At 36.4% G+C, this 15,270-nt stretch overlaps 1 protein-coding gene across 1 annotated transcript in view; it reads right to left on the minus strand.

Annotated features, from left to right (window-relative positions):
* The window catches only part of HMGN5 (high mobility group nucleosome binding domain 5), a 140,059-nt gene extending 130,292 nt beyond the window's left edge, over nucleotides 1-9,767 (minus strand). Inside the window, exons 1-5 of the mRNA XM_034649030.1 lie at nucleotides 9,553-9,767; nucleotides 7,596-7,625; nucleotides 6,989-7,018; nucleotides 6,660-6,713; nucleotides 4,110-4,250 (exon numbers count right to left, since the gene is read on the minus strand). Of these exons, the coding sequence (XP_034504921.1) occupies nucleotides 4,110-4,250; nucleotides 6,660-6,713; nucleotides 6,989-7,018; nucleotides 7,596-7,625; nucleotides 9,553-9,567 (270 nt within the window). The 5' untranslated portion in view covers nucleotides 9,568-9,767. The remainder of the gene's footprint in view (nucleotides 1-4,109; nucleotides 4,251-6,659; nucleotides 6,714-6,988; nucleotides 7,019-7,595; nucleotides 7,626-9,552) is intronic.
* Nucleotides 9,768-15,270: the final 5,503 nt, after the last annotated feature.

The following is a 15,270-nucleotide window of genomic DNA, read 5'->3' on the forward strand; positions in this document are numbered from 1 at the left end:
GATCAAGACGGTATGCCATGCTCATGGATCGGAAGAATTAACATAGTTAAAATGTCCATGCTACCCAGAGCAATCTACACTTTAAATGCTATCCCAATCAACATAACAATGAACACATGGACCAATGGAACAGAATAGAGAACCCAGAAATGGACCCTCGGCTCTTTCGGCAACTAATCTTTGATAAAGCAGGAAAAAACATCCTGTGGAATAAAGACAGTCTCTTCAATAAATGGTGTTGGGAAAATGGGACAGCTACAGGCAAAAGAATGAAACTTGACCACTCTCTCACACCATACCCAATGGAACAGAATAGAGAACCCAGAAATGGACCCTCGGCTCTTTCGGCAACTAATCTTTGATAAAGCAGGAAAAAACATCCTGTGGAATAAAGACAGTCTCTTCAATAAATGGTGTTGGGAAAATGGGACAGCTACAGGCAAAAGAATGAAACTTGACCACTCTCTCACACCATACATAAAGATAAACTCCAAATGGATGAAAGACCTCGATGTGAGACAGGAATCCATCAAAATCCTAGAGGAGAGCATAGGCAGCAACCTCTACGACATCAGCCACAGCAACCTTTTTCATGACACATCTCCAAAGGCAAGAGAAACAAAAGATAAAATAAACTTGTGGGACTTCATCAAGATAAAAAGCTTCTGCACAGCCAAGGAAACAGTCAAAAAAACTAAGAGACAGCCCACGGAATGGGAGAATATATTTGCAAATGATACTACAGATAAAAGACTGGTATCCAAGATCTACAAAGAACTTCTCAAACTCAATACACGAAAAACAAATAAACAAATCATAAAATTGGCAGAAGATATGAACAGACAGTTTTCCAATGAAGACGTACAAATGGCTAACAGACACATGAAAAAATGTTCAAAATCATTAGCCATCAGGGAAATTCAAATCAAAACCACACTGAGATACCACCTTACGCCAGTTAGAATGGCAAAGATAGACAAGGCAAGAAACAACAATTTTGGGGGAGGATGTGGAGAAAGGGGATCCCTCTTACATTGTTCGTGGGAAAGCAAGTTGGTGCAGCCATTCTGGAAAACAGAGTGGAGGTCCCTTAAAAAGGTAAAAATTGAGCTACCCTATGATCCAGCCATTGCACTACTGGGTATTTACCCCAAAGATACAGGCGGAGTGAAGAGACGGGCCATATGCACCCCAATGTTCACAGCAGCATTATCCACAATAGCGAAATTGTGAAAGGAGCCGAGATGCCCTTCAACAGATGACTGGATTAAGAAGTTGTGGTCCATATATACAATGGAATATTACTCAGCTATCAGAAAGAACAATTCCTCAACATTTGCTGCATCATGGATGGCACTGGGGGAGATAATGCTAAGTGAAATAAGTCAAGCAGAGAAAGACAATTATCATATGATTTCTCTCATCTATGGAACATAAGAACTAGGAAGATCAGTAGGAGAAGAAAGGGATAAAGAAAGGGGGGGGTAATCAGACTGGGGAATGAAGCATGAGAGACTTTGGACTCTGAGAAACAAACTGAGGGCTAAAGAGGGGAGGGGGGTGGGGAATGGGATTGGCTGGTGATTGGTAATAAGGAGGGCACGTATTGCATGGTGCACTGGGTGTTACACACAACTAATGAATCATCGAACTTTACATCAAAATCTGGGNCACAACTAATGAAATCATCGAACTTTACATCAAAAACCAGGGATGTACTGTATGGTGACTAACATAATATAATAAAAATATTATTATAAAAAAAAGACAGTATGGTACTGGCCCCAAAACAGACACATAAACCAATGGAATAGAATAGTAAACCCAGAAATGGACCCACAACTATATGGTCAACTAGTTTTCAATAAAGCAGGAGAGAATATCCAATGGATAAAAGACAGTCTCTTCAAGAAATGGTGCTGTGAAAACTTGACAGCCACATGCAGAAGAATGAAACTGGACCACTTTCTTACACCATACACTAAAATAAATTCAAAATGAATGACAGACCTAAATGTGAGACAGGAAAACATCAGAATCCTAGAGGAGAACACAGGCTGTAACCTCTTTGACATCAGCCAAAGCAACTTCTTACTAGAAATGTTTACCAAGGCAAGGGAAACAAAAGCAAAAATGAACATTTGGGACTTCATCAAGATGAAAAGCTTCTGCACAGCAAAGGAAACAATCAACAAAACTAAAAAGCAATCTTCAGAGTGGGAGAAGATATTTGTAAATGACATATGTGATAAAAGGTTAGTATCCAATATATATGAAGAAGTAATGAAATTCAGCACCTAAAAAACAAACAATCCAGTTAAGAAATGGGCAGAAGATAAGAACAGACATTTTTCTAAAGAAGACATACAGATGGCTAAAGACACATGAAAAGTTGTTCAACATCACTTAATTATCAGGGAAATACAAATCAAAACTCAATTAGATAGCACGTCATTCCTGTTAGAATGGCTAAAATTAACAAATGGGAATCAACATGTGTTGGTATGGATGCAGAGAAAGGAAAACCCTCTTACACTCTTGGTGGGAATAAAAACTGGTGTAGCCACTGAGAAAAACCTTCTAGAGTTTCCTTAAAAAGTGAAAAACAGAACTAACCTATGATCCAGAAACTGCACTACTAGGTATTTATCCAAAGGATACAAAAATGCTGATTCAATGGGTCACATGCACCCTGATGTTTATAGCAACATTATCAAGAATAGTGAAATTATGGAAAGAGCCCCATGTCCATGGACTGATGAATGGATAAAGAAGATGTGATATATATATATATATATATATGATGAAATATTACTCAGCCATCAAAAGGAATGAAATCTTGCCATTTGCAATGATGTGGATGGAGATAGAGAGTCTTATGCTAAATGAAATAGGTCATTGACAAAAAGACACGTACTATATGATTTCACTCATATGTGGAGTTTGAGAAACAAAAAAGATGAACACAGCAGAAAAAAAGAATGAGAGGCAAACCAAAAAACAGACTCTAAACTCTAGAGAACAAACTGATGGTTGCCAGAGGGGAGGTAGTTGAGGGGTCAGTTAAATGGGTGATGGATATTAAGGGGGGCAATTGTGATGAGCACTAGCTGCAGTATGTAAGTGATGAATCACTAAATTCTACACCTGAAATACTATTATACTATATATTAGCTGGAATTTAAATTAAAAACTAAATAAATAAAATAAAAATGAAAATTGTTTTACCTTTTAACACAGGATCACTTAGAAAAAAATTTTTCCCTAAATGCACAGCTTTGATTTGTAAATTGGGACTATATCTCATTTTCATTGTTTTACTCTAATATCTAAAAATAAGATATGCATTAAATATGTAAATAGAGACCCATAAGAAACATTTACATAATGATTTGTTTTGTAGTCTGCAGAGGAAAATGAATCATATGATCTTGGAAAGGGATTTACAAATAGCCCATGTGCCAGCAAAAGTAGTAGAGGTTTGCTCTGTATTTAATATGTCATGATCACTGCATTATTCTCTTAATAGCAATGGTGATCCACTACTCCCACTACCCATACCTGTAAATTCTCATATTTTAAGTTCAGTTTCTTATTTTCCCCTTAGATACCATTATATTATATCCCATAAACTGAATATTTGTGTCCCCCAAAATTTATATGATGAAACCTAATCCCCAGTGTGATAGTATTTGGAGATAGGGCCTATGGGAGGTGATTAGGTCATGAAGGTAGAGCCCTCATGGATGAGATTAGTACCCTTACAGAAGACACCCCAGAGAGTTCTCTCACCCCTTCCATCATGTCAGGACACAGCCAAGAAGGTTGCTTTGTAAAAAAACAGATTATATACCTCACCAGACACCAAAAATGCTGGTGCTTTGATCTTGGACTTCCCAGCCTCCAGAACCGTAGAAATAAATTTCTGTTGTTTATAAGTCACCTAGTCTGTGGTATTTGTTATAGCAGCTGGAACGGACTAAGACACTATAGAATCACTACTCGTTTAATGTCTCCCAACTTTTAAAGTACAAGGCAAATAAGATTTTTTTCAGTAGCACCCATTGTTAAACTTTCAAATGGACAAGTCTGTTAATATTGTAAAATACCTCCATAATTTTGGCTTCTTCATTTTCAGCATTTTCAGCATTACATTCTCCTTTAATAACTTCCTCTTGCTTGTTTTCAGCTATTGCTTTGGCACCTGCATCTGTATTTCTTTCCATCATATCATTTTTTGTCTTCATTTTCTGTCCAGCAACACAGAATAATAAAAACAAATATACAACTTAATTGATGTGTTAATTAAATGGCCCAAGTCATTTTACCAGCTGCTGTAATGATTTACAAAAGCTTGGAAATATCCATATAAACTTAATATCAACAAAAATTTCACTTGACACTTCTAGTTTCATCCTAAACCTAAGGCAGCATTAAAAATGAATAATGTTCTGGGACACCTGGGTGGCTCAGTTGGTTAAGTGTGGGACTATTGGTTTCGGCTCAGGTCATGATCTCAGAGTCCTGGGATTGAGCCCTGCCTAGGGCTCCACACTCAGCACAGAGTCTGCTTGTCCCTCTCCCTTCCCCTTTGCTCCCCCAACCCTGGTTTTCCTCTTCCCCCACTTGTGCTCTCTCTCTCTCAAATAAATGAATAAAATCTTTTTTTTATAAAAAGAGTAATGTTCTTCTGATATAAATCAAATAAACTTTCTTTTAGATGAGAAGCAACAAGTTAGAATACTGACCAGTGGCCAATCAGAGCTAACTGCATCAGAGTAGACTTTGATAAATTAACTCTTCTGACTGGAGGGGGAGTTTATCTGTCATGTCTAATAATTAGTAACAGGTATTTGTTGATAGCAAAGCTTCCAGTGCTAATAATTAAAAGAAATACTATGTTAGCAAGAGCATCACTTTAGATATATTTGAAAGAGATAACCTGGGGACAGAAGTGACTCAATATATGTATCTACAAGTTTGAAATGACTCGAATCATGACCAAGAAATCTCTTTGCCTATGTGTGTAAAGAGCACAGGATTAAGGGCCAGAAAACCTGTGTCTGAATTCCAGTACTGCTACTTACTTGATGTGATCTTGAGCAAAAGTATAAATCTTTGTGTGCATGTCTTTTATATGTAAAAATAAGTGTAATAACACCTACCTCGTAGGGATGTTCTAAGGAGCAAATGATAAAATATATGTGAAATTTCTTTAGAAACTATAAAATACAATATAGGTATATTATTACTATTTTAACACACAAGAAACTGAGAGCCTAGTAGGTTAATGCATTTTAAAGTCCATGATTATATAGTATTTGTTTTATTGTAGCATTATCTTCTATTTTTATTTATTTTTATTTTTTTTTTTTAAGATTTTATTTATTTATGTGACAGATATAGACAGCCAGCGAGAGAGGGAACACAGCAGGGGAGTGGGAGAGGAGGAAGCAGGCTCCCAGCAGAAGAGCCCGATGTGGGACTCGATCCCGGAACGCCGGGATCACGCCCTGAGCCAAAGGCAGACACTTAACGACTGCGCTACCCAGGCGCCCCTATCTTCTATTTTTAAAGGAAATAAAGTGTTTAATATCTCTTTTAAAAGATTTTATTTGTTTATTTGAGATAGAGAGAGAGAGCATGAGTGGGGAGAAGGTGCAGAGGGAGAGGGAGAAGCAAGACTCCCCCACTGAGCAGGGAGCCAGATGCTGGGCTGTATTCCAGCACCCTGAGATCATGACCTAAGCCTAGAGCAGACACTTAACCCACTGAGCAACCGAAGTGCCCCAACTATCTCAATAACCTAGAAATTGGGTACCTAATTTTAAAGAATAGTGACCTTGAAATGTGAGGTAGAGAAAAATATTTAAATACCTTTCTCTTCTGTTGTCACTTATTATTGCTAAAACTTCACTTGCCCTAGTTTTAACAGGTTTTTAATGAAGGAATTCAAAGCATTTATAAATATGACTATAATTTATAATTTCTCCAATCACAAAATGATGGGATTTGATGACTTTAATGTTCCTCCTAGCTTTAACCTTTTATGATTTTAGGAATTTAACCAATCTTTAAAATATTAACCATACATCAATAAAGCAATTTAAAAAATTAATTGTATTATATTTATACACATAAATGAATAAATAAATAATATAGGGGGAAAAGTGAACTTAATATTGAGGCTATTTCTATTTCTAATGTTGTTAACCACAACATCAGAGTATAGAATTCTATATGAAATAAATTGTGTTCATTTAAAAATAATGTATGTGAGAACACTTCACAAGCTGTAAAGTATTATCAAATGTTAGTTACTACTATTATTACTTTGGTTACTACAGTTTACACCTTTTGGTTTCCCAGGAATACTGGTAGGGTGACTATATGTCAAAGGCATGTACATTTTACAGGTCTATCCAACTAAAATTTTGTTTTGTTTCTTCCTAATGAAAATGCCAAAACATGGTAGACAATCCCAGAACATGAACAAATATCCTTACTCAAAAAACTTACATGTACCATATGGTATAGTGTAATATATTACTAACTAAACAGAAAATGAAGAAAGCAAGATGATAAGCTGCATGCCTTTCCCCCAAAAAGTATTCTGAAGTAAAGCAATTTTCTCTCAACACTGCATGTTGAATATTTACCTTTGGAGTTGATGTTCTTTTGGGCTTCAACTCTGGTATAATGGGCACAGGCATCTGCATTAAAAAATACAAATCATGGTGGGAAAGGAGGAAATCATAATTAAGGAAAGATCACTAATAATGAAATCAAATATTTTAATTTAAATAAATGGATATAGTTCAGACTGAGTGCTAGGAAAAAAAAACGAAATCATTTCCTTAATGTGAAAGTTTTTTACTTTATCCAAAATAAATCTTGTATAAAGTTACTAGTATTGTCCAGAATTCCCTGAATTTTAAAATTACATTTTACAATACATGGGAATCTTTTTTTTTAAAAGACCACTTACAGCAGACAGTCTGGCTGATCTTCTCTTTGGCTATGAGTAAAAAAAAAATAATTATGGATAGAATTATGGATACATAAAACTAGAATTATTTATATTGTGAAATATTTAGTGTAACACTACATGAACATTGTTTTTAAAGAAGTTTGAACTTGAGTAGAAAATAGTAGAAATATAAATTTTTATTTTCCCTCCCCTGGACCCTTTATGTAGATAAGGAAAAAAAAATCTCAAATTAAACTTCAATTGCTAAGCTAAATGAACACAATGGCTAATAACAGGGGAATAAAAATATAGCCCCTTCTTGCAAACTGACAAAGCAATTTTTTTTTTTTTTGCTTAAAAGGAAGAAGCTCTCTCCAGATCTTAAGCGTGTAAGGTCCTTGATTTCAAGAAGTTTGGAATTTTTAATACCTGCTATACTTCCGAAAGAGCTCACTGGCATGCCATATCGGTACTCATATGGTTCAAATATACAAACCAGTGTTATGTTTTAGCTGTTTATGTGTCTCAAATTCATAAAGCAAGTGGATTTTTTCAGACAGATTATAAAACTAAAAACAAAACAAAACAAAAAGCAAAGAAACAAACAAAAAACAAACAAACTCACCTCCTGCCTCATATCACCTTGACCGGCAGCCTATACAGATGAGAAAACCACACAGGAATAAAATCATCGATATAAACACATAGATCAGAAAATATTGCATGGATTACAGTTGTAATATAACCACTTATGATTTTTTTCCTGGATTCTGACTCAGGTAGCCGCGTGTTATTTCTTAGTAGCATGCTACATACTGCTGTCCACTGACGTGCAAATGTGCACAAAGATGCAAATGCATTCTCAAGACATAAATTTACACAACTGATAGTTAATTCCATCCTTGTGTGTAAATTGCGTCTCCTAAAAACAAACCTTTTAAATTTTAAAATCCACCTGCTGTAGCCAGTGGTAAAGCCAAAAAAAAAAAAAAAGTGTGGGGGCCAGCAGAATGAAGGCGGAGGTTCATGCAATTTACCTATTTTGGCTTATGTTTTATATGCGATTGTACTTATTGGGTCCTCTCTACTGACTGGACTATTCTCAAGTTTTTCATACAAGAACTACAACCCCAACAATGCTTCAATGCTTTTTTCTTTTCTCTCTCCTTCCTTTCTCTCTCTCTTTCTCTCTTTTCCTTTCTTTCTCTTTCTTTCTTTCCTTCTCTCTCTCTTTTTGTCTGCCGCTCTTTTTCTTTTTTCTTTTTTCTTTTTTTGGAGGGAACTTTTGCAATGTCAGTGCGTTATTCTGAGGAGCCGACCACGGATTTTAAACTTCCCACCACTACCTGCTACAAGGTTGCTCTCAGGTCCGTAAAATAGCACGACCCATCGCACAAGCCTAGAAAAGCTCAGCGGCGGGAATCTCAGGAAGGGGGATGGTTATTAAAAACCATTGCTTTCTGTATCTGAGCAGCCCTCCAGCCTGGGAATTATCAAGCTATTACATGATTCATACTCACAGCCCCAGAGCACGGGGGAATTTCGGTCTTACTCCTATATTCTAGAAATAGGGATGGTAGACAGATAAATAGGTATAATATCAAAACAGACACAATGCTTTACATCAGCACAGTGTTTTTACAATTTTATCAAGCAATGAAACATCATTTGATTTCACTTCTAATGGATCCCCCCCCCCAAACAACAACAAACAAACACTCAAACACCGGGCGTGAATTTATCTCCTGTCCAAGAAAGGAGTCACAAATTTTGAAGCGCGGGGTTTGCAGAATACCTGTAGCCCTGGAATAGCTCAGATCAATTCTGCATATCTGAAAGGGAACAAATCCATGCTACCCCAACATCAGCAACAGTTTATTTTACTCAGTTCTCTTGCCATCCCTCCACCTTTACACAGAGAGTTTGGTGAACCCCAGAGGTCTTAGCCCTAAAGTTGCTAATTGCAGAGGTGAATCTCTCCCTTCTCTAGCCCTAAAGTTGCTAATTGCAGAGGTGAATCTCTCCCTTCTCTAGGACAGTTTGAAGTCTGCGCCGCCTAATGGCACAGGATTACCATTGCATAGCCATCTGGCATGACAAGAAGTGGAGGAGGGAAGGGGAAAAAAAAAGGAAAAAGAAAACGGGAAGAACAAAGACAAATACGGGAGATAGCCGTGGCTTAAGTTACCCCAAACGGGACGGTTCCCGGAAAAAAGCCCGAGGCTGAGGAGGAAACTGGTGCCTGGAAGTGTGGTTGAGAGAAGTGTTCTCCAATAGGGTAAGCGGAGGAAGGGGGGTGGGGTAGGAAGCGACAGCACAGCGCTATGGCTGTTTATAATTCAGCATGGAGACACCTCTTAAACGATTTAATTCCCTTAAACAAAACAAGCCGAAAGTGAACTACTAGTTGCATGCAAGACCATCCTAAATCTTACACCGATCTTTCTTTGCCTTCCTTCCCCTTCCATTCAGTACATCACAAAATCTAACTAGAAGCCAAAATGCTTTTTAAAAAATCTCTGCGGATTAGGAAATATGTATTTCAGTCGCTTAACCCCCTTCTATCTTCCCATTTCACTTACCTTTCTTTTGGGCATTGTTGCAGCTCTCTATAGAAGATCTTAACGATCAGCAGAAAAAAAAGCCGAAAGCAGTCTCTGTCCAAGCGCTCAGAGAGCAACTGAGTTTTCAATGAACTAATTGCAGCACGACCTGTACTCGGCTTAAAAAAAAAAAAATCCCTCGTTATTGGCAACATTAAATACACCAAGACGCAACCAAACTACGTGAATGGTTAGCCGGAGTGGGAGCCAGATTTGAGTGACAGGTTGCCAAGCCAATAAGGAAAGCTTATCTGCCCAGGGGGCGTGGCCCACGGACTTGCCAGAAGCCCTCTTAATTCTGGCTTTTCAGACCGCTTGTGTGGTGGAGGAGCACGCGGACTTGATGTAAAATGTTCGAGCTTAAGACCGGCGGGAAAGCCAGAGTTGTCTTGATTTGTTTTTTCTTTTATGTTGTAATGACAGGCGAAAGTCACTGCAGTTGCTTTCTCCACAATCTCCAAAACCTCCACTTTTACTTATTTCCAGGGGGAAGGTGTTTTTGAGAACAGGTTGAGTCTAGGCTTCAGTCTTTACATTCTACCTCTGGCAGGAGGGTGGAGAGCCGAAAGAAAACTGGGAGCTGGAAGAGCTGAAGAGCCTTAAGGTGCAGACACCTGATAAACACAGTTATCCCACTTGGTAAGAGTGCACCAATAATGGGACCTTGAGTGAAGTTTGTAATAACAAAGGTCTATCCAGAGGTAAAGTGCTGATATGTTTTGAATCCTAAAATGGCATTTAGTGAAGGGTCTCAGGAAGGTGCCATATGAAAAAGTGTTAAGACTCAGAGCCTGGACTGAAATCAGTCAATTAAGACACTCAATTTAAGGATGAAACAAAAACTCAGATTAGGGTGAGGTGATTGAGGTGAGTCATACAAGTACAGGGTAGGATCATGTCATTTTGTTGTTGTTGTTTTGTTTTGTTTTTGCTTTTGTTTTGATTTTGATATTTTGTTCATCATAGACTTTTTTACATTAATTTAGATATTTAAAATAGTGAGTTAAATATGTATCTTCGTTACTGAGTGTTGAGGTTCGCCTTATATTTTATGCCTAAAGAGAGTGCCTCCTTAACCTCATCATAGTTTAACCCATTCTTTTTTTTTAAAGATTTTATTTATTTGACAGAGATAGAGGCAGCCAGCGAGAGAGGGAACACAAGCAGGGGGAGTGGGAGAGGAAGAAGCAGGCTCCCAGCGGAAGACCCTGATGTGGGGCTCGATCCCATAATGCTGGGATCACGCCCTGAGCCGAAGGCAGACGCTTAACCGCTGTGCCACCCAGGCGCCCCGAGTTTAACCCATTCTTTTTTTTTAATGATTTTTTATTATATTTTGTTAGTCACCATACAGTACATCCCTGGATTCCGATGTAAAGTTCAATGCTTCATTAGTTGCGTATAACACCCAGTGCACCATTCTTAAGCGGATTTTTACTGTTTGACTACAGCTCAACTTCCTTTTCTAACCTCATTATGTTCTGATTCAAGTAGGTAAATTAAAAAAAAAAACATTTAAATTGCTTCCTTTGCCCACAATTGTTGGGATCATCCTTAGATGCTCTATATGCCTGTTTTTGCCCTTATAACATAAAGTGAAAGCATTATTGGGTGAGGCTAGATATGTTTCAATCATTTTATTTTCCAAGAGTTAGAATGCAATCATAAAAACTGGGTTCAAGATGAGGATTGCCTCATAAGGATAAGAAAAAAACAAAACATGAAGAGAATGAAAAATGTGTCAACACTGGAACACATATATTCACCAAATTCGTATTTATCATTATTTTGTGAATTAGATTTCGGTTTTGTAGACTAACCTGTAAAAATGCAAAACCCTGTGGCATGCAGTTGTATTACATGGTTTCTGCCCTTAAGGATTTTTATAATTTTGTAGGCTAAAGCAAACAGTTGCATACATTATTTATAAATCAAGGTTGCTTGTATAATATGAGTGGTGCCAATCTGCCCTAGACTCTGCATTTGCTATATTATTGCCTCTGACTACAGCCCCATTCTCTTATATCTTCACCTATCAAATGTCTACCAAACTGTTCAGAAACAAGACTAATATCACCTCTTTGACAAAAGCCTATTCCAATAATTTCAGCCCTAAAAGATCCTACTTTCTTATTATGCTATAAAATTTAAATTGTACCACTCATATGACACAGGCAAATCTGATATTTTACAGTTTCTCTCCAACCATTCAGTCCTACAATTTCACATTCATTTAAAATTTTATATACTTATTTCCTCTTGCCTAAATATTTTCTCAGCACATCATATTCTACATACTTTCTATGGATTTACTAACTTTAAAAACTATTTTCCTAAAAATTGATAAATTCATTTTAAAAGATTTTATTTATCTGTTTGTCAGAGAGAAAGAGAGAGAGAGCGTGCCCATGCACAAGCAGGTGGAACGGCAGGCAGAGGGAGAAGCAGGTTCTCTGAGCAAGGAGCCTGATGCAGGACTCGATTCCAGGACCCTGGGATCATGACCTGAGCCAAAGGCAGGCTTAACAGACTGAGCCACAAGGGCATCCTTGATAAATTATTTCTTAAGTTAAGCTTTAATATTTGTATAACTGTCAAATTGGGGGGTGCCTGGTTGGCTCAGTCAGTCAGGTGGCCAGCTCTTGATTTTGGCTAAGGTCGTGAACTCAGAGTTCTGGGATGGTGTCCTTTGTCAGGCTCCTCACTCAGCAGGGAGTCTGTCTCCCTCTCTCTCTGTCCCTCCCACTGCTCGCTTGCGCACACACATGTGTGCTCTCTCACTCTCTCTAAAATAAATAAATAAATCTTTCAAAAAATAATTGTCAAATTGAGACTTTTTATTGGCTCATTTTTTTTCTAAAATTAAATAGGCTTATTTCTCTTTTACAATTGTTTATTAATGAGTATAAAGGTGGATTGTCCGACAACTCTCCACTGGACTCTCTAATTTCCTCTGAGTATTTTTTTAAAGTCTCTTTTTTCTCCTTTTTTTTATTTAAAGATTTTATTTATTTATTCGACAGAGATAGAGACAGCCAGCGAGAGAGGGAACACAGCAGGGGGAGTGGGAGAGGAAGAAGCAGGCTCATAGCAGAGGAGCCTGATGTGGGGCTCGATCCCACAATGCAAGGATCACACCAAGAGCCGAAGGCAGACGCTTAACCGCTGTGCCACCCAGGCACCCCTCCTCTGAGTATTAAGTATACGCTACCACTCTCAAAACTTACAGGAACTATAGCATATCCACTGGGTAACCACTGGGAAATGACCCAGGAAGATATGAAAAATTACAGAAGAAAGACACGAACATTAACTGTTTGACAAGGAGAATCCAAAAGAAAATATTAAGATTATATGTTTATGAGAAAAGAGACACTAGGCAGTTAAGATAAAAGAGGTCTTCAAATGTCCTGTTTATTTATAGTTTAGAATAATGTAATAATACATAATTAAAATTATTTCTTACACATGACTTTACATGCAATGGGATCTCAAAAACACTGATTAGTAAAAATATATTTTCTTTGCTCTATTAAATTATCTTTAATTTTGGCCTTATCCATTATCATTGTTGTTTCCATTATATTTACAAAAAATGAGAAAAAAATCAGAAAACTACCTACAATTGATAGCAAATAATGATGTAAGACTTCTAGTATATATTAAAATTTTGTGTTTTAAATATATTGCTGGTTGGTATTTTTAATGGGCAAAATAAATGATAAGTCTAGAGTGAGACAATATATCAACGTACTTATTTTTGAGTCTTGTCGAAGATTGATCTGAGGCATTGTTTGGATTGATTATAGCACTTAGCTGAGACTCTGGAATAACTGTTAGTTCATCTATAATTTTACTGGAAAACTTTTCTGGTTGGCTAAAAATTATTTGAAAAATTTCAACTTCTAGTAGGTATCCTAATTTACTTGAAAAGAGTTTCAAAGTTTCTCATTTAGGTTATAAAGATGTCTAGTTCCTTTATATTTACTAAATTCTATCTATTAATCTGTGTTTTTGCATGAAATATAAGAGTTTTAGAATCTTATTTTTTTCTAATATTTTACCATCAGCCTTACCTTACAGAAGGATAAATATTAGTCCATGGCTAATAAACTACTAGCATGTACATTGGGACAATTCTACAAGTTGTGTGAATATTATGGCACACTAAGACAATGGCATCTTTACTTTAAAACAATTATATTTTGACCTTTTATATTTTAATTTACTTTAATGCTTTAGGCTTTTTCTATCTCTTTAGAAGGCCTACTAATGTTGGTTACCTTTATAAAAAGAATTCATTAAAAAAAGAAATAATAAAAAATTTTGATAAATGCCACATACTGCCCTATGAGACTTCAGCTTACTTTCAAGAAAAGATAAATCATGAGGCAACTGGGCGGCTTAGTTAAGTGTCTGCCTTTGACTCAGGTCATGATCCCAGAGTTCCAGGATGGAGCCCCACATCAGGCTCCCCGCTCTCCCTCTTCTCCTCCCCTGCTCATGCTCTCTCTCTCTCTCAAATAAATAAAAAATAATAAATAAATAAATAAATAAATAAATAAATAAATAAATATCAAATTTCTGATGTAGTCCAACTGTCCATCAATGAGGGTTAATTAAAAACAATCACCCTTCACTGAGAAAATAGTGACAACCTGTCAGATTGTGTGTCAGAAACCAACATATTCACTAATAAAAATATTTGCTATAGTAAACTGATACCATTTTAACCAGAGGGTAATGTTAAATGCTGGATTTTCTTAATTTTGCATCATGCTAGGGATTTCTCCCCCACTTTTTGTTTTTGGCTTTCATCCACTTACCTAGAGCCATACATATCAGATTATTTTTAAGCAATATATAACCCTCCAAATTGTTTTATTTTATCATAACTTACTTGAGCTACATATGTAAACATGTTTAAACATATCTAAAGTGTGATAACATAAAATTAGAACTAGTTTTCTACAATCTTCAAACTGTACATACAAATATTCTAACAAAGTAGTAGAATTCAAGTAGATTTTGATTTGGGAAATTGGCAATCTATGCTGTTGTTATAACTGCATATTCCATCAAAGGGATAATTAAACAAACAGCTGCACAGCAAAGATATTAAGTCTGAAAATATTTCCAAGTATACAGCAAAGGAAGAGTTCAGGGAGGAAAAGAGGAAAGAAGATCCCCTGGAAAAGATTTATTAAAAATTATCTCTTAAGAGTCATTTTTTAGGGATCATTTATACACATCTCTGTGTTCTTAAATTCTAAGGACATGATGGAAAACACTTACATTACATCTTACTTACCTTACTTCTTTTTCAAGGAATCATTCTTTTTGTTCTTTCCTATCCTCTTTTTATTAAGTCAGTCTGTGATCAATTTGTTAAACAACAGCTGATATGCTTCATTCATTTCCCTCTTATTCAAACTTGGAAAATTATATTTGCTATTGAAGTGAGTAACCACTCAAGCAAATGGGAATGTTCAATTCTTACACTTTAATGACAATAGTATAAATCTACATTTACATATTTTCATTAGTATCCAAGATCTATAAAGAACTTATCAAACTCAACACCCTAAGAACAAATAATCCAGTCAAGAAATGGGCAGAAGACATGAACAGATATTTCTCCAAAGAAGACATACAAATGATGAACAGACACATGAAAAAATGCTCATCACTTGTTAT

Source organism: Ailuropoda melanoleuca, chromosome X (assembly GCF_002007445.2).
Source record: "Ailuropoda melanoleuca isolate Jingjing chromosome X, ASM200744v2, whole genome shotgun sequence".
NCBI classification, from domain to species: domain Eukaryota; kingdom Metazoa; phylum Chordata; class Mammalia; order Carnivora; family Ursidae; genus Ailuropoda; species Ailuropoda melanoleuca.